Below are 10,745 nucleotides of genomic sequence, written 5' to 3'. Positions count from 1 at the left end.
AGCTATGGAATTTTTGATTTTGTTTCAAAAAATTCTACAAGCAATAAATACATAAAGCCCCCCGAAAAAAAAAAATAAATCTTGTAATTTGTTACCCTTGTACATTATATATACATAAAGACATCATAAATGATATCTGACGGAAATGTATTCTATTTCATAAATCTTAAATGCATAATTGCATCTCTTTGTACTCGATCTCCAATATTGATCAATATGTTAAATATTTAAATCTAACTGGTGTTCAATTCAATTAATGATTAAGAAAAAACATCGATGATGTGAAAGTACTCAATCCTTTGATATTTAGAATAATGTAAATTCCAGATAGGCCATAATATAAACCCTAGATATTTTTTTTCCAAGACAGCCTTAATAATTCATTTGGAATGCAATGAAATATATCCTTGTGATATTGAGAAATCATTGTTGAATAGTCAGAACATACGGGAAAGGTCTTAAATTTAGATTTGTTGGAAATGATTAAGACATTAAGTCAACGAAATTATACTTTTTTGAAAAATAAATTTAAGTTCCATGTCGAATTTGAATTTGACACTTGGATCACAAATCTGTAAGTGTTTTATCAAGGTGCATAGCACATCCCATTTTTTTTTTTTTTTTGTATTTGATCTCAGCTCCACAAATATGATAATAAGTGCCAAATACAGCTTAAGTTCAATTTGATAACTTGATCGTAGGGGGGACAGGAAAATTTACATTCAAATGAAGATTATAACAAAAGTACGTATCATTAATATATTTTAACTCGTTTGGCTATTGCTAAGAAAATGGTTTGTGTAAAACTTTGATCTGTCTAATTGGAAGTATCTCCAAGTAATTAAGTAAGAGGTGTTTCATCTTTCCACGGTCTATCCTACTCTACATAAAGTGATGATGTTGATATTAATGTATTTAAAAGAAAATGTTATAACTTTGGATACTCAAAAGTTTTAAACCGTAAACTAAAATACACCCATTGGACCCCCCAATCAACCGACCTTGTTTAATATTGAATTGAATTGATAAATGGAAATAGGTAGTATGCTTTTTTTAAATGTGATGGGCAAGAGTTTTCCAACCTCGAGATCCCTCATCTCAGAAATACAGACAATGATCCCTAGTATCAATATATTATAATTAAATGTAATGCACCATTGGAACCTTAGTAAATAAATATGAAACTATTCAATGATGCTGCTGTGACTATTTAATTATTTGGTAATATCAAAAATTGACAAAACAAAGGAAAATACATTTAGAATTAACACCTGTTACATGTTTTTTGACAAAAACTCTGGATGAAACCATATCGGCAGTATCCTCTAAGTTGACTGCAAGCAACATCACCATGATCATTCTCACAAACTAAATAATAAAAGTCAAGGGTATGAAGTCTAATAAATATAAAATGAAATAATACATTACATACCACAATTGAAACAAGTCTTTTTACAATGTTTCTTGATGTATTGGCTTATTCCACACAAATGCTTGTAGTTGCTACAATAATTATATGTGTCAAAACAAGCTGCAAATTAAAAAAAAACCTCATTAATTATTGAAAAAAATGGGAAATAGTACTCACGTTTAGAAGTTGAAGATGCTGGAAATGGGGTTGTGGGGGCTGGAGTTGTGGTTGTAGGGGCTGGAGTTGTGGTTGTAGGAGCTGGAGTTGTGGTTGTAGGAGCTGGAGTTGTTGTAGAAGGTGTTGTAGCATCTTGGCATTCATAGGCTACTTTCGTCTTTTGAACATCCAAACCACTCATTCCACTTCTGTTAGGAATTTGAGCGGTTGTGGACTTTTTCAATGTAATAGTGTTTTGACCATTAATTGAAAAGCTAGGTAAATAAATAATATTAAAAAAATAATGTGATCAACTATATAAGCTTCAAAAGTGATACTAACTATTTAAGTCCGTAGTGCATGATGGATCCATAATCGTAGTCCAATCCAAAGCTTGACGCTCTAAATCCAGCATAACAATTGTCATATTGATCAATGCCTACATTTCCACAGTATGGAATAGTAGCAGGTTCATTCTCCCCAAGAGCTCTCCAAAAGTTACTGTGGGTTCCACTTTGTATATTTTCCCACTTAATTTCAACATACTGGTCTCGATCAGATCTTGTTTGTTCATGAGAAAATCCAAGGATGTGGAGCAATTCATGAATAATAACGCCCAATGCCTATCAAAAAAAATTGTCAATAATAGTTTTTTACAAAATGAAAATCGTCGCACCACACAGCCATTGGACTGTAAATGAACTTGACTTCTTGCTCTCCTGCTATTGTAGCCAAGATTTGCGTAGCATCCCTTTCCACCAGTGAAGATATCTACATAATTTGCTTCATTTGTTTTTTCTACAAATGTGATACAAGTTCGATCTGAAATGTGATTAATAGCATCCATGATCGTTTGTTGTTGGCTTGAAGAGAAGTCTGAGCTGATTGTGTATGGGACAATTCCATTGGGCCATCGATTACTTCGTCCTCCAACAAAGTTCCTCGAATAAATAACGGCTCTATCGTAAGCATCTACCAGCATTCTACAGCTGCTCTCGCCAGAAACATTTTCCTCACTCAAACAAATTGTGAAGAAGATTTGGAAGAATACAATTGCTATGAACAATTTTGCCATGTTTATTCACTAATGATGCTATAACAGACATTCAACACTAATATATATACTGTTAATCTTCATTGTGAGAAGTTTTTACACTTGTTTTTAAAATAATATAATATTACAAGAATAGTAATTACCGCAAATATAGGTATATGATAAAATAGGTTTCAGATGAATGTATCGCATTAGGATTCATTAAAAAGCTTCGAACATTATTGATATCCTGTTTTAGAGTTGTGGGTAATAATATGCCAGAATGCTGATCATACAATTGATTTTTATTGTTAAAATATTGATGTTGGAAAAAAATATTCGTAGTTTTTTAGTCATTCATTGAGTTAGTCAATTTGTCTTTAATCAGAATTTACTGTTTTTGCTTTTTATTTAAATAGATACCTTTGGCATTTATGGATAGATTTGTAAAAAAATATGATATAAGACGAGATTTATTATCTTACTTTCCAAAGTTGCTATCATTATTGTTTATTTCTTGTGGAGGGAACATATAAGTATACAGTTTGTCGAATTTTTTGACATCTTAATCAATAACGTATTACAAACAGCTTTTACTGATGGCATCTTGTCATTTATTTAATAATTCCATAGATGGGATTTTGTGGTGCTTCTGTTAACTTGGAACGTAGTCCAAAATTTGGTGGTCAAGATACATTGGGAAAATCTTATAGGGCTTATAACGAAGAAACTAAATGGGTAGAAATATGGGATTCATATTAGGTATTATATTGACAATGGACTTCTTCAAGGCTTCAGCATACAAATGATACACAAGCCTCATGTATGACCCCTCCCAGAGATATAAATCGTATGGTTCTGGTCAAGGCTGTATCAAAGCTAACAATATAGGCTCCAAAAGTAAAGACATGTTCTGGCCATGCCCTCTTGCACTTTTTGGTCTTGTGGGCCAGTGCACTGTCGTGTTGGAAAGAGTAATTTCTTCTTTGGGCTCCTTCACCTATTCAGGGAATGTGAATAACAAGTGAAAAACCAGTACAATGACAAAGCTGGATTTGCACAAGGTCCCCCGGACTGCCAAAGCTTCCGGCCCCCTGTGGCCCAGGTTATCAATCAGAGGTGGATCTGATTATAAATAATTGAAATTCATTAAATTTAGCTTTCAAATAATTAAAGAAATATGATTCTACCCCATCTGGTTTGATGGTTATATGCAAATCTTTAAATATTTCCCAAATTTATCTGGACAACCCTGTATGTATCTTTCAGAAACACGAAGGACTTGGAACGTCAGAGTACATAAATTAATTCAAATATATTTGAATTTCTCTTTATTTTCTATTTTTTAACTATTTTTTTTATTTCTTTTTTACATATAACATCTTATTTTTAGACTAATCTTTCTTTAAAAAAGTTTTAATAAACTTTTCCATAATCCTTCTGATGGTTTTTTCTTAGACAACAGATATTTTTTTCTTCTTTAAAGAAAAGCTTACTCTATTTCTATAATATTTTTGATCATCCACACGGCCACTCTCTTTCTTCGATATTAAAGACTTACGTTTTAAATACTGTACATCCTTAGCCAAAAATAATATCATTAATATATGATAGTAGGAAAACTTTCCTTGGGAAAATTGCCAATGGAATATAGTTTTTGTCACACGTTAAAGTATGCATATGAGCAGGAGATTTATTTATTATGAGGATCCAAAAAAACTGCTCAATAATAAAAGATTCAAAAAACATACAAAGCAAACAGGAAGTAAAAAAAAGATAATATGTTGTCATTTGGTGATATTGGCTAAATCCACAATCCAAATTAAACATCAATTACTTTTCAGTGAGTTTTTCAGTCACAAAAATATTCCAAAGAAGGTTGGATTACATCTTAACGTCAAAAGAGCTTCCAATTCTATTGTACAAATTTAATATATACCCTTTTTTCTATGGCCATATGCTTTTCCCTCGTTTTTTCATCCCCAGACTGACGATCAACTTAACCTTGATTTTTCTACTAAACAGTCCTTAGTTCTACATTGTTTATTTAATTCAGCTGGATTAGTAATTCGAGTTACTTCCACATATTTTCACGTAATTAGTGGAATTGAAATTTTTCATGAATTATGGTCTATTGAGAACAAAAGTAATTCCTTAATTCTTTAATAAAATTGAAACTCTTAATTTTTTCTTCATTTCTATATCCATGAAGAATCTTCTATTCTTTAGTTGTTTTGCGTGATAGTACCGATCAACTCCTGCTAATTGTTTGTAGTCTTCAAAACTGAGTTTCCATTCAACAAACTCATTTAAATCCATGTTTCCTCTGTATGGTTCCGGTTCCTTAAATGTAATTTCGCCTTACACTTTACACGCTCAATTCTTTGAAGGTAGACTTTGATTTTCCTTGCCAGCTTGTACCTCCATTTTTCTAGCAAGTTCCTCCATAATTCTGTCTTCTGTGCGATCACACTAGTCCATAAACAGCAAGATATCCTTTTTGTTATAGACTTGGACTCCAGTAACTATAATACCGAGTGGTCCATTAAAATCTGAGACCTTGAAATTTGAAACTTCAACATGATATAATTAATTAATTGAATATAGAATTTCAACAAAATTAATGCTATAAATAGATCTCTGTCTGAGCTTTGTTAATCATTAATGTACCTGCCCTTAGCGGCAATGATAGCTTACAGGTGGGGAAGACCTGGAACCCACAGCGGATGTAGTCCTCTGTCATGGCGTCCCAGTTCTGAGTTATAATGCCCTTGAATGCCTCGGTGTTTGGATGACATATACTACAGGCCTTCACCTCGACATGCACCTAAAAGTTGGAGTCAAGGAGGGTGGCATCAGGTTGGCAAAAGTGTCAAAAATTAGATTAAAACAACTCATAATACTCATTTAACACTAATTCAAGAGTTATTCAACAGAGGAGATTGGGTTCTTTCATTGTTTCTGTCAAAAGTGGCCTCTCCAACCTCACAAAATAACGGTTCTCTTTCCACTTGAGGCAACTTCAATCACCAGTTTGGCATTTTGACAGAGACCTTCTTCCTCTATAACGTAATTTTATAGACGACTTGTATGTAATACTAATTACTAATACTATTACAATAATTAATTATGATTTAATAGATAGAAATGTGAATTTATTTCAATCACTCAATCTTAATTAATTATTGAATTAGTAATTGTTCAGATTTCAATGGACCACCTGTATGTTATCCAAGACATGCAATCTTCAATATGCTCTTTGATGATAAACTACCACTAATTCAAATGTCGTGGAACACTTTTGTTCATTAATACACGGGGTGACGTTATGCATGAGGATATAGATTTGATATATGATTTATGTTATATAAAAAGAACCCAGAATGAATATATCTAATTTAAATTTAAACAAACTTGAACTCCCAGGTTTTTATGTAACATCAATCCTTGCTTCCTTCCATCTAGAAGGATGTTCCATTAAGGCAATTAGGGAATTTTATAATGTGACCATGAATTATAATTTGAGTAATCAGTGAGTTGACACAATTTGACTGAATTGAGTGAAACATTTGTTATTTTACAAATGTCTTTCAAATTGTGTTGAAAGAACATTTAAAAAGTAACATTGATTCAATTTAAGAGTGAGATACAATGTAAAATATGATTTATGTATATATTTATGAATTAAAACACGTTACAGGGTACATTGTACATATATAATACTACCTGATTCATATACTAATACAGTATTAAGAAAAAAATGGAGTTTAATATACAGGGAGCACTGTATAAAATCTTGCAGGTGTTTAGCTCAAAAGAGAGAAAAAAGCGGGAAGTTTTTTAACATTCAAAAAATTAACCTATATTAATAAATCTATTTCAAATAAAAAGGTAAAAAATAAAGTAAACAACTTTTTTGCATATCTATTTTCTATTAACTTTGTAAATTCAATATATTTTCTACATTAACAGCAAATATGAACATGAGATAATAGAAAATTGTTCATACATAGCTATATCAAAAATTTTATGATTCTCATAATTATTTAAAATAGTAAAAATACTTTGATAACAATCACGAACGGGCAGAGGATGACCTGCAAACTGTTGAATGATCTCAATGCGATTAATACACAAATTATTAATATTTTAATGAATGATAATTATTAATGTAGAATATGAGTGATCTTGATTCATCATATTTTTTTTTCTTATAGTTTTTTTCCCCTGTATGATACGTAAAGTAATAATGTACTTCCTAATGCCGCCTTCTGCCTAACAAAGTTAATCATTTTCATTAATTCCCATATATAAAGTTGCAAAGGGTTGTCTCCAAATTCTACAGAGTCACGTTAAGTTTCTGATTAAATTGAGAAAATATTTTTAGACTTGAAGAAAATCATACAGTTCAATTCTACCTGTTTGTTTGCTTATTAATATAGGTGGTATCAGTTGATATATGTCCCCAAATAGTAAGTTATTTATTTCAAAAACAGAGACAGATGCAGATTTTACACAAAAAATAAAAGTGGTTTAGAATTCCGAGTTACGTACCTACAAGTATGTTTCATTTTGATATGATAAAATTCCTGGACTCTGCAGAGCAAGTTTTTTTTTTTTTTTTTTTTTTGAAAATAAGTTGATTTTTTTCATAAAACAATATCGATTCCCGTATCTTAAAGTTTATTTTTTAAGGTAAGGAGTACTAATGGAAAAATAGAGAAGTTATATTGAATACGAATTAAAAAATGGAATTAGGACGATAAGTTAGTATTTGTTTGTATCTTCATTGTGGTTGAAGGAGGAACATATTGAACATATTTCTAATAATTATGTTGGGAATTTTGGGATTAAAGCTCGAATTTATAAGTAAGGTAACTCCACGTTTTGGATTTGAGTCTGTTGAATCATCAGAAGAAAACAAGATATAATCTTGTGGGATTGAAAAATGGTTTTGAAAATTATATATAGTGTCACTGAGTATTACAATATCAGGAAAAAAAAAAAAATAATATGACTAATGACTGTATATTTACGGTTTAAATTTTTGTAAGGAGTTCACATTTAATGTTAAGATGGATATGGTCCAACTTTTTATATTGCGTAGGTGGTTATATTGGTGTGTTTGGGGAAGGTTGGGATTCAGATATATCGTTCTTTTTGTATTAGATCCAGACCTGGATCTAGACGCCAGTATATTGTATTTTTTTATATTACTAAGATAATTTCTAGTAGCTCCTTTTTATAAGGAATTTCACAATTGTTCGTTACTTTGTTCCACTCCAGTCTTGGTGACAGGAGAAAAGAGCTTTTCCCCATTTTTATACTGCTCATTCGATTCTTTTTCTCCTTCGGTAAAAACGATATATTTTTTTAAACTTTCCTTTAGAGGGCAAGTTTCAGCTACAGCGGACCCTGTGCCAAAGATGAATGGGCTGGACCTTTTTTCTCGTTCGCAAATTTAAAATATGATTTTTGAAAAGCATATTCTAAATTTTTGTCATCAAAAATGAGGTGCTCTGCTAAACTTAATTTTAGAAGAAGAAATATTTCTCCATACTCCATTTGGTGACATTTTTTTTTACTATATACAAACTTTTTTAATTTTTTAATTAAACATTTGTAGAAAATATAATCGATGGCCTAAGGTAGTGGTTCCATTTGTTTTGACAATGAAATGTTTACCGATTCTAATAAACAAACCATCAGGGATTCTATAAAACACATCTTTTACCGGAAATGTGTCAATTTTTTCATGGAAAAAAGATCAATCGTCCTAGGTGGAAATAATTACTGGTAAAAATGGATTTTTACTAATCTTGAATACAACCAGATTAGGTTCAAAAGTCGTCCTATCTTGCAGGAATTAAATTGCTCGGTATGACCTAAAATTAATCTTAAATATTATTAATCAGAAGATTATGTTAATTTACATTTCTTATATTTAGTATAAAATTGTAGTCATTTACTAAATGCGTCCTTATTTCTGTATTTTGCTCATGAATAGTAAAAAAAAAAACAATAGCGAGGAGGAATATATGTATTTAATTTTACCGGGGAAATGTTCACAGTGGAACCTACAGCAACTTTTATAGGGCTTTTGTATATAATGATATTACTACAATTTCATATATTGGAAGAGTATCTATTTATTACAGTTATGCTGGATTTAGAACGTAAGCCTTACGATTGACCTACTTTAAATGATCCGTGATGTACTTTGCACTTTGAGTGTATGTTCCTTAAAAAAATACATCTTGGTTATATTAGTTCTTATAAATCCCATATTTTTTAGCTTTACAGATATTGGAGGTGAAATAATTAAGTGGAAAAAAGAACAAATATTCAAATTCTTAACAGAACTTCTGACATTTTTGATTTGGATGCTAACAAATACTAACAAATCCTATGATGGTGAGAAACCCATTAGTCAAAACCTTGCAAAGTTAAAAAGCTTATAAACAACTACTGCTCCAAAAGAAACAACAAGAACCTATATTGCAACACAGCATCCGCTACTACACTTATATATACAAAAAATGCAACTGAAACAACTTCAAAAAAACTACTCCACAACCAAATCGTAAACAAATACAGGTTTGACCCTATTTAACGTAACAAATATTTAACTCATAAAAGTTTTCAAGATATCATTCTAAAAAATTTCATGGTAAATAAATGATCAAATGTCAACAAATTTTGAAAAAAACATTTTCTTTGATAGTTTATCAACGAGTATGGAAGGCAAATTAGATGCTATAGTCAAACTTAAATGGTTGTGAAAGAGCAATCCAGAGATTTAGAAGGCCTTAAATGTAACGCAAATTAACTGAACCTGATATAAACCGTGAACTCAAGTTGACAAACGGTGGCAAAAAGTGGTCAACCACGAATAACACGGACTACGAAGAACATCAAAATCATAGGATAGATGATAAGGCGAAATATAAAGGAAATATCCGTAAATTGCCTCCAAAACCAATCCAGTAAGGCACTCCTAGACTTTGTACCCTCTGGAGTCAAAAATGAAAGATTGGATGATGTAAACGTAATTCTGAAGAAAAGACATCTTCCATGGGCAATTCCACTTCAGGAAAAGACTTGGTCCTTTGAACAAGACTGTGTTTCTTCTGATACGTTCAGTATGACGCAGGAGTGGTGCAAGACTCATTTCCATAGCTTTTGGAGCCTAGATTTTTGATTCCATCCAGTCCGAATTCGAAACCAAAGGATTTTAGAGTCTGTTCCTTTTTTTAGGACAGGGACTGCAAGAAAACTCATCAAAAATTAAGATTCATTTAAAGCATCCCTAATTGGAGAATGTGATAACATTCCCATGGAAATGGTTCGTGCCTACTGCAATGACTTTCTTAACAGACTCAAAGCTGTAATTTCGACAAAATTAGATAGTTTATGGTATTCGTATTTTTTTTTTTTTTTTTGCCATTAATTTTCTTATCTGATGATGATGACACATACAGATACTGCAGCCAGTATACAGGTTGGTGTTGAAAGCAATTGCAAACAAAATTTGCTTTTTTTTTCTTTTAAATAATCATGACACCCCATAATCAAGAAAAAAAGTAGCAGTAATCTTTGGAAAAAATTGTCAAAGAAAGTACCCAACATTTTAAGGTTAGGCTTAAAACAAACTTGAGTTTTGATGGGCTTACGCAGAGCCAGGACTCTTGCTTGAAGCGCAGATTTCTAAAAAATAAAGGGCATTGGCATTAGGGAGTACCGGTCAAAATTCTTGAGCGAGAGTGTGCTCATTGTTTTGCATAACGAGCGTAAGTGCGCTCATCATTATAGAAAAGCGATGAAATTACTAGAACTTTCTCACATTTATATAAATTTGTATTACTTTTTTTGTTTCTTTTTCATATGAAATAACATCAAAAAATTTGATTTGTCATAAATCGTACAAAACACTTGAACTTGCTTCTAGACACACTGTACTTCCCAATAACACCTAATATTATTTTATTTGCATTTGGTAATCTAAATTATATTTATTTAATAGTTGTTATTTGAATATTGTAATAAGCTTAATCAATTTACAAGAATCCCATTTGGTGTTACTAATGGAGTTTCTGGATTCCAACGAGTAATTGATTTTATAATCTCAAATGAAAAATTGAAAAG

At 31.2% G+C, this 10,745-nt stretch overlaps 1 protein-coding gene across 1 annotated transcript; it reads right to left on the bottom strand.

Annotated features, from left to right (window-relative positions):
* Nucleotides 1-1,192: 1,192 nt before the first annotated feature.
* Nucleotides 1,193-2,664, bottom strand: LOC121122039 (zinc metalloproteinase nas-1). The gene is made up of 5 exons (XM_040717046.2): nt 2,244-2,664; nt 1,910-2,190; nt 1,589-1,842; nt 1,433-1,531; nt 1,193-1,368 (listed from the first exon to the last, which is right to left on the bottom strand). The coding sequence occupies exons 1-5, from the start codon at nt 2,640-2,642 to the stop codon at nt 1,265-1,267; spliced, it is 1,137 nt and encodes a 378-aa protein (XP_040572980.1). The 5' UTR covers nt 2,643-2,664; the 3' UTR covers nt 1,193-1,264.
* Between the last annotated feature and the right edge of the window lie 8,081 nt (nt 2,665-10,745).

Source organism: Lepeophtheirus salmonis, chromosome 7 (assembly GCF_016086655.4).
Source record: "Lepeophtheirus salmonis chromosome 7, UVic_Lsal_1.4, whole genome shotgun sequence".
NCBI classification, from domain to species: Eukaryota; Metazoa; Arthropoda; class Copepoda; order Siphonostomatoida; family Caligidae; genus Lepeophtheirus; species Lepeophtheirus salmonis.
This window is presented reverse-complemented; position numbering and strand designations above follow the sequence as displayed.

Excerpts from the sequence above, each read along its gene's own strand:
- LOC121122039 (XM_040717046.2), bottom strand. The coding sequence starts at position 2,642 with ATGGCAAAATTGTTCATAGCAATTGTATTCTTCCAAATCTTCTTCACA. Across the intron at positions 1,532-1,588 it reads AGCATCTTCAACTTCTAAAC|CTTGTTTTGACACATATAAT; the intron begins GTGAGTACTATT and ends TTTAATTTGCAG. Across the intron at positions 1,369-1,432 it reads AAAGACTTGTTTCAATTGTG|TTTGTGAGAATGATCATGGT; the intron begins GTATGTAATGTA and ends TTTATTATTTAG.